Here is a 13,650-nt window from a genome sequence, read left to right on the forward strand (position 1 = left end):
ACATGCTGATGATATACTGTTAATTTTAGTACAAAATATCTATGCTTTTCATTAAAATTTATTATTGTGGTGTATTATTTTCATTGTTATATAGAACAAAAGGAATTAATTTCAAGGGATGTATGTAGTCATTCTGAAAAAATTTTATATATTTTTATAAAGAATATATGTTTTTTTTTTCTAGGTGCTGTACTGTAACATCACGAAAGATGTGCGGGGGAAATAGTTATAGATCACGGACAGTATTTATTGGGAGGACGTGTAGTGAAAGTTTTCCTCCAAACATAATAAAGAACCAGAAATATAATATTATTACATTCATTCCATTGGTAAGTTTATTCATAATATTCATAAAATAAAAGAAAAAAAGATAAAAATAAAATTGCATCTTCATGTTTGTGTATGCAGTTACCATATACAAAATGCTCATACAAATTATAAATAAACATTAAAAAATTACCATGCTAATTAAAAATATCTAAACAAAATGATTTGGGTGTATATCTAGTTAAGATTTTGGGACATTTCAGCAGCATGCAAATTTTTTGGGCTTATACAGTTTGGCAGCAATAATTATTTAAAAATTCCTCTACTTGAGTTATTAAAAAAAAGTACAAAATTGTGCATCTCAAAAATCTGTCCACTGCTAAAATTTTTTAAAGCCCATGTCCCTCCTGTTGCTTAAATTCATTTCAGTCTTCTGTTCAACTTAATCCTCTAGTACTACAGATGGGCAGAAAGGTGAGGAAAAAGAATAAACTTGATAACATTGAATTTGAAACCCTGTTTATTGTACTCTTTAAGAAATATATTAGAGAGAGAGAGAGATTGTTCCAAAGGTAATAGTAAAAGGAATGTATAAAGAGGAAGAAAACTTGTTCTATACTTTTCTTTAGAGTTGAACTGGTAATGGGGATTGAATAGCTGCTGCATGTGTTTTAGAAGAAAGTGACGGAATTATTGATGACAATAATAATGAACTGTATTAGTGCAGGGAGCCTAAAATGCCTTTGCTAATGAGATTGGAGTGAATTGGTGAGAGATGGATCATTATTCGACCTTAATCTCTTTCTCTACTCTACTCTAACTCTGCTATAGTTGCAACTCACCACAGTAGGGCTGAGAGGAGTGTTAAAAATGTTTCAGTGTCACAAATTATGTTTTTATAATAGGTTTCATTTATATAATTAGTAATTTACAATATATATATATATATATATATGTTATGGGCCAAGTGATTAATACAGGCATTATGAATTATTAAAAAGGTTGCACAACCTGAGGAATATTGATTAATTTATTAAATTGACCAGACATTATGAATAAAGCTACATTCCCTTTAGGCAATTTGATTTTCCAAAAAAAAAAAAAAAAAATCTCCACCTTTTTTCATTAAGAATTATTTATTTGGGTATAGCTTTCAACAAAATACTTTGTGAAAATTTCACTTACAAACTAGAATACTTTTTAAAAGTAAATATTATTAACTGTATTAATTAAGCTAATGTTAACAAAATTATATAATTCAGTCAAGATTACAATACAATTGTAAAAATCAACTTAAAGGAAGCTTCCGGAATGTCATTTTTGATATGGTATACTAAAAATTAAATATTTTGTCAATTATTTATTCGAGCAATTAAGACTTTGGCATTTGGAATTACATACTTTTTTCCTTTGTGATATTTGCATCTATTAGATTTGCAACTATCTTTGCAGCAGCATTAACTATAGCCTTGGCCTCCAGAAATAGATGACATTCTTGCGAAGAATGTCATCTATTTCTGGATGCCAAGGCTAACCTACCGGTCGCTGGGCTGTCACGGCACATCGGGTGTCCCCCTCAATGATGGATGGTGGTGGGGGGGATGGTCAGTGGCACTACTTTGTAGGCCTCCTGGCTAAGTCCATGGGACCCACTAACCAAACGACAGCTGCGGTCCTCCATTCATATTGGTTGTTGGATAGTTCTGGTGGCCCATTCCATAAAAAATTTTGCTATATAAAGCATCATGTCTAAACAGAAAAGAAATAAAGCCTGTGTAGGCTCAACGTGCCCGGAACTCTGGTGTCAGGGTGATGTAGCAGGCCCTGTGGTATCGTCAGTCCATGACTACTATAAAGAAACTCGATGCAGAATATTGCTACTTGGAATGTAAGAGGATTGAATAAATGTGGGAAATGGCTAATGTGATGAGAGAGAGATGGAGAGATTGAATATTAGTATACTAGGAATAAGTGAAACCTTTTGGAAAGGATCATCAGATTTTGAGTTGAAACTTCCAAATGACAAGATATATAAAGTATATACTTCAGGTAGTGAAATATCAAGGAGAGGTGTAGTGTTCATTGTAGAGAAGAAAACTAATAAAAACATTATCCATATCATCAAAAAAATCAGATAGAGTAATGTCAATTCTAGTGAAGTCTAAACCAAGAGATATGCTGATCATTCAGATATATGCTCCTACAGAACAAAATGAGGAAGCAGAAATAGATAACATGTAAGATGAAATAGAATGGTGTATAAAGAAAGTTGGAGGTAAGAAAGATCGAGTTATTTGTACTATGGGTGACTGGAGTGCAAAAGTTAGATCAGAGGGAACATCTACACACGTGGGTCCATTTAGAATGAGAGAGGAAAAATTGATTGATTTCTGTAACAAGCACAGTCTCATCATAACTAAATCTCCAAAGAAAACAGATCCGAGCCAGATATATTCATAAACAATATGAAAATTGAACATACAACAGAATACAAATATTTAGGTACCTACTTTACTGCAAATGGAAAGCAAGACAAAGAAATAAAAATAAGAACAGCCATAGCTATAGCCATAGGCTGGTACAGCTACGTTTAAACTTGGGAGGCTTTCTTAACTGTCGAAAATGAAGGAGAAGAGTGCCCATAAAATTTTACGAACTTTGAATGAATGTTCGTAAAATTCTTTGTAAATGTTTGTAAATGTTTGTAAATGTAATTTTACAAAGAATTTTCATTCTTTGTAAAATTCTTTTACAAAGAATTTTATAACCGCACGATACTCAATTTTATCCATTTCAAGGGATACAGACAACACTTATTTTAAACAAAAACCAACAGCAAGACACACATGGGAAAGTTCAGATGGAAGGTACAAAAATCAATTAGACTATATTGTGGTTAGTAAATGTTACTTCAATGGAATACAGAACTCAAAGGTTATGCCAAGTGCTGGCTGTGGATCTGATCATAGACTGGTCTTAATGAAGATGAATATTCATCTGAAAACAATAAAAATTAAAAGGTAAATCCCTAAAATGGGATCTGCAAATGGTACAAAATCCAATAGTAAAATCAAAATTTAATGAACATGTTTCAGAACTGCTGTTTGCACAGTTGCAAAACGAAAATGAACCCTCTCAGTGGAATAGACTACAAGCAGCTATCATAACATCTGCTAAAAACCACATCAATGAACAAGAAGAAAGAAAGAAAGAAAAAAACCATCGATAACATAAGACGTAATCAATGTTATCGATGAAAGAAGAACATGGAAAAAGAGGAGCAAATGAAGAAAGATTAAAATATAAAACATTGGATAAAAGAATCAAACAGTTATGCAGAAGACTGAAAGAAAACTGGATAAATAGGCAGTGCACCGAGATAGAAGAATTACAAAATAGGAACAAAACCAGAGAAGCATTCCTGAAAGCGAAAGAATTTAATAGAAAAGCAAACCATACACAGTCTAATAACATCAAGGACAAAGATGGAAACGTAGTCATTGATAAGGAAAAGCTAAATGGAAGATGGGTTGAGTATTTATCAGATCTCTATGATGATGATAATGGTAACATGATAAATGATACACAATACCTTAAGTTAAACGTAACAACAGATACTACTCTACCGACAAGAAAGGAGATAGAACATGTAATTAAGAATCTTCCTAATAATAAATCTCCTGGGTGTGATAATGTTCTGGCTGAGCTGCTGAAAGCTTTGACTGACAATAATAACTATTTAGTGGAATTCATTCAGATTCCATGCATCTAAAATTATTTTAACCATTGTTAACAAACAAATTGAAAGAGCTTTAATTGGTGAATTGAATGAACAACAGAAAAGCTTCAGAAGAGAAATGGGAATCATTAATGCTATCCTGGAACTAAAAATGCTAATAGAAAGATCACTTGAAAGAAATAGGAACATTTACATATGCTTCATAGACTTTCAGAAGGCCTTTGACTGGGTAAAACATAATGAAATATTCAGTATACTAGATAAATTAGACATAGAAGATCACATACTTAAGATTATAAAAATGATTTACACCGAACAGAAAATGCAGCTATTCAACTCTGAGGCTTCTGTAGTGAAAATAAAAAGAAGAGTTAGACAAGGTGGTATCCTTTCACCAAATCTATTTAATATCTATAGTGAGACAGTATTGAAAAAGATTGAAAAACAAAAAATAGGAATTAGTATCAATGGTACCATTATAATAGCAGAAAGCCAAAATAAATTAATCAAATTACTGCAGCTACTAATTCAAGAAGGTAAAGAATTTGGATTAGATATAAATGCAAAAAGATGAAATTTATGAAAATCTCCAAAGAAAACAGATCCGAGCCAGATATATTCATAAACAATATGAAAATTGAACATACAACAGAATACAAATATTTAGGTACCTACTTTACTGCAAATGGAAAGCAAGACAAAGAAATAAAAATAAGAACAGCCATAGCTGTAGCCATAGGCTGGTACAGCTACGTTTAAACTTGGGAGGCTTTCTTAACTGTCGAAAATGAAGGAGAAGAGTGCCCATAAAATTTTACGAACTTTGAATGAATGTTCGTAAAATTCTTTATAAATGTTTGTAAATGTAATTTTACAAAGAATGAAAATTCTTTGTAAAATTCTTTTACAAAGAATTTTATAACCGCACGATACTCAATTTTATCCATTTCAAGGGATACAGACAACACTTTTGCTTCAGACAGCTGTATAAAACAAACTACTTGATAGACTAGAAAATGACTTGCAATTTCACATGGATGCTTATGACAGATGTACCAACTTAAAAAAAAAAATCTTGCCAATAGCGTTGCCATCTGTGGTCAAAGCTGAGAACTTTTCAGACCACCCTTATATAGCATACAGGGTGTTCGGGATAAATTTGACATATTTATAATTAATTATATTTTTCCGTAAGTTACATGTATTAACACACACTTCTCTTCATTTAAAAGTTTGGACCCTTCTTCATTCATATACAAGATGTCAGAAAGGATGGATAGCTGGAACCCACCTGAATCATGGAAGAGAATAACTTGTATCATGATGATTCGTGCCCGCCATCAAAATAAGGATATTACGACTGCTGCCGAATGCTCCCTGAATACAGTAAAAACAATCAGGCATGAACTAGAGACTTGCAATGGTGACTACGAGGATGTAGCAAGAAGAAAGATCCCTAGCAGACGATCTGATTGCGTTCGTACAGCAGAATTCCTCGCAAATCTGCAGGAACAGGTGTTGAAGAACCCTGGCATTGGAATTCGGGCTTTGTTCGTGGAGTTGCTAACTGTAGTCAAGCCCTGGATAACAAGGGTAGCCAATGGTAGGCCGTATGTATGGCAGCAGGATTCGGCCCCTTGCCACACCTCTGGGAAAAGTCAAAAATGGTTGTCTGAAAATTTCTACGACTTCACCAGTCCAAATGTTTGGCCTCCAAACTCCCCAGACCTTAACCCCATGGATTATTTTGTATGGGGCGCAGTTGAAAAAGACACCAATCGCACTTCCAGTAATACAAAAGCCCAGTTAATGGATAAAATTAAAACAGTTTTTGCGGCCCTTCCCAGGGAGACTGTAGCATCAGCTTGTTCGAGGTTCCGAAGCAGAATTGAAGCTGTGATCGATGCTAATGGTGGTTATTTTGAGTAAATCTTGTTGATAGTATTGTAATTAACTCTGCCTGTAATGTTTTTTTGTCAATTCATTAAATTTAATAGATACAAAGAAGATTTTCTTTTTCCTTACGAAACTGTCAAATTTATCCCGAACACCCTGTATATAAATAATTAAACAGCATGTTTAATCACTCCTATATTTCAGCTCAGTCACTAGATAATGTCAGGAAACAATATTAAAATTGCACAAAAACCAGGTGGAAAAGATTAGTGGAAAAGGAACTAAATCTAAAAGAAAAAGAAATGATAAAAAATGTAAAAATGGAGAAGGTTGTGGGTCGTCAGATAAAGATTCCCCAGGCTCAAAAAAGTTCATTGACTATGAGGAATCATCTCACGCTGATAAAGGGAAAGAGAGAGAGATACAATTAAAGGGAAAAAAATAAAGTTTACTGATGCAAAGTTTTCTTAGTATGATTACCATATACGTGAAAAGAAAATAAGTAGCTTTCAATTCAAAAACAATGGCCACAAAATTGAAATAATGGAGTAACTGTAAAGGAAAAGAGATCCTGCGTTAGAAGGCATCAGGTTAGGGCTTTATGGCTTGCAGTTTATAATTTGAATTGTTTCTGACTCTGATGGTCATTGCCTGTTTATCGGGATAAGTGAGTATTTTTTCTCTTAGAAAATTAGTGTTCCATAGTATATTAGTATAGATTTTTGTGTTTTCAGTGTATTTAGTGTTTCGTAACATATTTTCCTTAAGATATTGCAGTATAAATATATTTTAAAATAGTGCCAAAAGTGCATGAGAAATGTAATGGTAAGAAGAAGAACAGCAAAGCTGTGAACAAGAAGGTTTGTCCCACTAAGAGGGATATTGAAAATCAATTAACTTCCAAAATTGCGTCATGAAAATTATAGAAACAACTACCATGTTAGAGTAAAACTTTAGTTTAATATAAACCAAAATAAACACTCAACATTTCAACCTTCACATTACAGTTATGACATGCTAAAGTTATTGAGCAACCCTTACAACTATTGGAAGGGTTGCTCAATTTGATATAGTGAGGTTTGATTTGATATAGTGAGGTTTTTTTTCCCTCTGGTAGGGAAAAAAAACCTCACTATATCAAAGCTAGAGTCCTATTATTATTATTGTTATCTGTTAGGTTACAAAATTAAATTAAGCTGGAGAGCAGCATGTTTACAAAATGGAAAAAAAATTAATAAATAATAAATAAAAATAAAAGGTCGAAATGTCGAGTGTTTATTTTGGTTTATATTAAACTAAAGTTTTACTCTAACATGATAGTTGTTTTCATAATTTTCATGATGTATTCTGATCACGTGTAATCATGAAGGAAATAATTCCAAAATTGTGAAGTTTTTCCAAAGCAAAAATGAAAATCCTTTCTTTTAGGGTTACACGGTGATCAGCATTCATTTTAAAAATTTCATGGAATTTACAACCGTGTTAAAAAAAAGTTTTTTTAACACTGTTGTAAATTCCACAAAAATGAAAATATAGCACATGCAATTGAAAAACAGAAAAGAAAATAGATCATAATTGTAACAGGTACCAAACTTAACTAGAGATAAGTTCAGTTTGAGAGTGGAAAAGAAAATAACTAGCTTTCAATTCAAAAACAATGGCCACAAAATTGAAATAATGGAGTAACTGTAAAGGGAAAGAAATCCTGCATTAGAAGGCAGGATCTCTTTTGATGAAGCCAGGGATTTGGCTTTATCAGTTTCCTGGAGTACAGTTCCATCAATGTGGCACACAGCTAGTGATTTTTTTGTCCCAAAATGTATAACCTTACACTCTGCCTCATTAATAAACTAACATCCATTCTCCTTTTCTCAGACTTCCAGTCTATCCAAATCTTACTGCAAAATTTTAACATCATCCATATTAACTATTTTGCTCTACCCAATTTTGCATCATCAGCAAACAACTGAATATTTTCTCTCAGATTCTTTCCTATATCGTTAATGTATAAATTTAACAGTAGTGGCCCACAAACAGAGCCAGATGGCATGCCACGTTATAGGGGCCTTCTACTGGACTTTACTGCTGAATAAACCACTCTCTGATATCTTTCCATCAACCACTCTCTTATCCACTTACCAAATTGATTGATTGTGTTTTGTGTGTGTAAATGGGGATGGGTGGTGTTTAAAAGACTTTCTGAGATGCTGTGAGTTTTATACAACTTCCAAAAAAAAAAAAAAAAAAACATGATGGGTCACATGGTGATTTCATGAGTAAAAGTTTTTTTTTTTCATTATTTGCTCTTCTCCACCTGAACCATACTTTGCACTTGCAAGGTGTCAGCTGACTTGGCATTGTTTATACTATCAGTGTGCTTCAACAGATGAGTGCCATCTAATAGACTCTCATGTAACTTTATTAATATATTAACTTTGTAAAAGCATTGCATGAACAGTTTTGATCACCTGATTCATAAAAAAAATATTTTTATAAATTGTAGTTTTTAGCTTGTTTCATTGTATAACAAAACTGTTTTATGTTAATTTTAATGTAGTATTTAAAGATTTTTTTTTTAAATCAAATTTCAGGTACTGTTCAATCAATTTAAATTTTTCCTAAATCTGTACTTCCTTGTCATGGCTGTATCACAGTTCATTCCAAGTATACGTATTGGATATTTATATACATATTGGGGACCACTGGTATGAAAATTCTTTTTTAAATTTTGATTTCATTGTGTAAGTAATTGTATCATGAATATTTATCACCTGTGATTGTTATTGTTTTCTTTGGATTTTTAAAAATAATTTTATAATCAGTAGTATAATGAAATTTTATTTTTGAGGTAGGAGTAGCAGTAATTCCCAAAGCATATATTTCATTTATATTATTTTTATTTAATTTACATAATTAATTTTTTGTATAGTGATCCCAAACAAAAAAATACATTATACTCGACAAATTATATTTTTGTTTTAATCCTTTATCCAAGTGTAAGTAAGCAAAGTTTATGAAGTATTTTCATGACTAGTCTTATATAGAGGCTGCTGACTTCACATCCATTGCTTTATCCCATAATGTTTTTGCATTATAGGATAAAAATCCATAATGCAAAATCATCATGGGAAGGGCCACTATCCAGACTGTTTTCTAAATTTAGAAGGCTTTTTAATGGAAGTCTGACAAAGGAAGGATACCAAGGTTAAGTCAGTGCAGAAGTCATATTTTCTAGATAAACACAGAAAAATGTTGTCACCATATTATTAAATACTTGGGATCAGAGATTGTGTACTGAGGCAAATGATGTTATGTTAGCAATCTCAGTATACAAGTAGACTAATGGAGATATACATGCAAACTATTTGTTTATGCTTGGGTAAAGGATTAAAAAATATATAATTTCTTGTTCAAGTATAAATTAACTTGGATAAAGGATGAAACCAAGAATATCATTTTTTGTCACCTTTAATTTATAGTATAACCAAATGAAAAAACTTTCAACATCTGTCTCTAATCTAGAGTATTTTAATAATAAGGTGTGACACCTTTTGATTACTCGTTTATGGAAATATGACTCTGTATTACTACAACATTGATGTTACTTCTGGCTCCCATTGATGAGACCTTGATAAAGATCCAAACTGGTGTGAGTAGTATCCCTTCCCCTTATAATGCATAGCATTATACATGTCTATAAGGATATGTGCTTTGCATTATGGGATACTAGGACAATTGATGTGAAGTTATCAGTCTCTATATACAAGTAGCCCAGTTGTTAAGTGGCTTCATGTGCAAACTTTGTTTGCTTACACTTGGATAAAGGACAAAACCTAGAATATAATTTCTTGCCATCTTTAATTTTATTATTATTGTGGCTTCCCCTCGATGAGTACCTGAAGAGACCTCCAGGGACTCATCGAGAGGAAGCCACATACTACACTTACCAGTTATCATATTTATTCTTGAATTCATTCATACTGCTTGCACTCACAATCCAATGGCAATCCATTCCAATCACACACTACCCTATGAGAGAAAAATCTAGCCTTCACCTGCTTCTTAGCAGCATTTATTCTTAGCTTCCAAGAATGATCTCTTGTTCTTTCCCCACCCTCCATAAATCGAAAAATTCCAGTAATTGAAATCTTGTATGGCCCTTTCAGAAGTTTGTATCAGTCATATCATCCCTCTTTCTCCTGTTTGCTAGTGTCTGTAGTCTACAAATTCTCAGTCTGTCTTATAATCAGTATTCCACAATCCTAATATCATTTTTAACACTCTCCAATATATCAGAATCACAACAGAAACCAGGAGACCAGACCTGCACACAATATTCCAAGTGAGGTCTTATCAAGGCCTTGTAAAGAGACAAAATGACATCCTTATTTTTACATGGGAACATTTGTTTCAGGATTGCCATTACCTTTTAAGTTGTATTTGCAATCTTTGCTACTACATGCCCCTGAACTTCAACTTCCTATTTACTAACATTCCAAGATCCGTAACCTCATCAGTTTCTTCAAGCACAATCCCACCAATATAGTACAACACTGGATATCTAATCACGCCAAAGTGAATAAGTTTACATTTACTGATATTGAACTCTTATCCATTTTTCCATGTACACAATTCCAGCCTATTCAAATCATTCTGCAAGTACTGTATATCAGTTAGTACTGCATATCAATTTATAGTATAACCAAATGAAAAAACTTTCAACTTCTTGTTCAAGTATAATATATTTTGTAACCCAGTGGTAAATCTTTCAATGCTGTCTCTGATCTGGAGTATTTGATAATATGGTGATATATCTTTTACGTTCACTGATGCAGATGTCCACAGTTCTTCCTGTTTGACCTAGTAAACTTGAACACACGATCATCTAAGATGTTCTGCTGATTTCTAGAAAGTTGAGATTTTGTGTATCTCCACTCCTTTAGGATCTCATCTTTTCTGTGTTAATTCTGCTACAGGCAGAATTAGGATTTTTTCTCATAGCTGTATCCTGATAATCACTGCATTCATCAACCAAAGGACTATGAATAAACACAGAGCTGATCGTTGCAGTGGTCAGCTTTGTTGTAACCACAGCAGTGTTCTAGTGTCACCTGTACCCTTCTTGACTAATATGGTTGCTTACAGCTGATTGTGGATGATTCAGTCTTTTATCAGTATCACAACAGTTGGCTCATTGATATGACATCCTGTTACATCTCTTTCAAATTCCATAAGTTTTCTTCTGTGTGCAGTTGATAATATACAAATGTATCATTGACTCTAGGGATATATGTTTACTTTATGTATCAGTATCGACCATGTGATAGGTTATCACTGTATTTCATTCTAAAACAGGGTCTGTCTATCTGTCTATGCTTATTTCAATGGCTGTAATTCAAAACAGAGCCTCTGTAGCTCAGTCAGTATAGACAAAGTCCTTTGGTAGGAAAGACCTAGGTTCGATTCCCGTCTGTGACATGAGGAACCATTATCTGGTCTCTTTCGACTAAAGGTGAGTTAGCGGTTTCATACAGAGGTAGGTTTTTTTTTTTTTTCCACACAGAAACTTGGGTTTTTCATCCCCAGGAACAGGCAAACTGGCCCCTGAACACATGCTTCTACAGACATACGACACCTCCAGGAATAAGGAGTAACTGACCTATTCTGTAGGATTTCAGTTCCAAATACCTACACAGTAAAATGTGTAGGTTTATGCGTGTGCTTAAATTAGGATAGGATAGGAATTCAAAACATTTTGAAGCATGTTTTATTTTATTTTGTGTGTGTGGGGTTGTGTATAAAATCACCAAGTGCAATTAATAAATTTCATGATAATTCACACCATTAGGGTTTTGTTCTTACTGTAACCCTCATCAGAGAAGCTATAGATGACATTAGAAGATACAGCAGGGACAGAGAAGTAAATTGCCAGAAGTATCAAAAACTAACGTCCCAAGGTGTTGTACAAGTGCCAAGTTCAAATATTAGAGTATCAGATCTAATTATTGTGGAAAAGGTAATTATTATAATTAGTAATCCTTATTATATAAATAATTAACTGTGATGATTATGAAATTAATAATTAAAAAAAAACCTCACTAAACTAACTGTATTCATGACAGTGTTCAAACTAATGTTCAAATATTAGAACATAGATATGAAACTTCTGAGAAAAAATTAAGAGAGTGAGCAGAATCATATTAAAATGGAGAGGTAAGACATAGAAAACGACATAGAGGAAGATCAAGACTGATGCAGATTTAGAAGGCTGAAATATAAGCACTGACAATTTTGTACTTATGACATAATTAATCGACTAATTTTGAGGAAAACTGTCGATAGTAAGTTAGTAATCATGCCAAATTTTATTTAATGTAGTACTTGCTATCATGATATCCAGTACCTCTCCCTGCCCCTTGAAGGTACATATCAGAAATTCGATGATGATGATGATTAATTGTGATTGTAATACACAGTCCAGCCATAAATACAACTTGAATAGTGCATGAACCTTTAATCTATCAGTAAATCATTTACAGCTTTCAGCATATACATACTACATGTATAAAGTGCATATAGCAACACTCAATGTTTGTTTGAAATGTCCCCCTTTTGCATTCATGCACATCCGAAGTCTATGATGCCTCATATTGATGATGGCATGCACAGGAAACGCTTCCACTACTTGCTCCAAATCCACCTTCAGGCTGGCAATGCTGGAGTATTGTTTCTTGCAGGCTACTCTTGCCACAATTTGAAGTTCACCAGATTCAGATTGGGACTTCCAGATGGCCATTCAGATGAATATATGTGTGTGATCCTTGCCTTGTGTGCAGGGGCTGAGTCCTGTTGGAGGGTCCACTGCCTACTGTGAAACAAGGTGTTATTCAGCCATACCATAAGTTCCAGCAGTGTCTTGATACACTTTGGCAGAGGTTTTGATCTTTTCTAACAGAAATGCAACTTGGATATTCAAACCATCACTGACACAAGGTGATGACCTATGTGAATCCTGGGTGCTATGGCATGTGCTGTGTGACCATCTGGGGCATATCATTTTGACAGTTAAATCACTTCAATGGAAAATATTCTCATCTGTGAAGAAGATGTCTCCGTATCTGTTTCTCATACCGCTGGAGGAGTGCTATTGATTTTATCACCCTCTGCCGCATAAATTGTGGTGTTATGAAGTGTTCAGTAGAACGACAATACTCTCATTCTCAGATCATCAGTTAGTACACATGACATCGTCATCTCTTGCAGCATCACTTTCTGTGTTTTCACTAGATTATGGTGGAGGCATGCCTTCACAGCCCTCACAAGCTGTTGCATCCTAATGCAGCATGGCCAACCTGTTCTTTGGCAGTTAGATATGTCTTCTGTATCATTATAATGGTTAATAGTGATATGCAAACATCCTACTGATCCCAAGTGTTTTTAGTGTTTTGAAAATAACAGGTGGCTGCATTCCAACCTTTGAAGTGCCATTAAGGCTAAACTGTTCTCATAATCTCTCCACTGCATGTATAGCTAAACAACACTCTCTCTCTCTCTCTCTACTGATATACACACGAATGTTGGCTGTGCACAGTGCACTAACGGAACCAGGCTTGCGCAATTCTATGGGCAGTGTTGGGGGTGTGCGGAAGTTGTAGTGTTAGAAAGTGTCCAGTAGAATGATGATACTCTCATTACCAGGTCATAAGTAATTGGCTTTATCTTGTATACAATCAACTTTCACTGTATCC

General features: G+C 33.8%; 1 protein-coding gene across 2 annotated transcripts in view; it reads left to right on the top strand.

Annotated features, from left to right (window-relative positions):
* Window positions 1–13,650, top strand: part of LOC150110238 (putative phospholipid-transporting ATPase IIB) — a 359,872-nt gene that overhangs the window by 13,119 nt on the left and 333,103 nt on the right. For both annotated transcript variants that reach the window (XM_090398500.1, XM_090398506.1), the window contains exons 2-4: window positions 185–329; window positions 8,494–8,607; window positions 11,751–11,918. In XM_090398500.1, the coding sequence (XP_090254626.1) occupies window positions 210–329; window positions 8,494–8,607; window positions 11,751–11,918 (402 nt within the window). In that variant the 5' untranslated portion in view covers window positions 185–209. The remainder of the gene's footprint in view (window positions 1–184; window positions 330–8,493; window positions 8,608–11,750; window positions 11,919–13,650) is intronic.

The sequence above is a fragment of the Typopeltis vanoorti genome, chromosome 1, assembly GCF_054136105.1.
Source record: "Typopeltis vanoorti isolate ZY-2024b chromosome 1, IOZ_Tvanoo_1.0, whole genome shotgun sequence".
In the NCBI taxonomy this organism is placed as follows: Eukaryota; Metazoa; Arthropoda; class Arachnida; order Uropygi; family Thelyphonidae; genus Typopeltis; species Typopeltis vanoorti.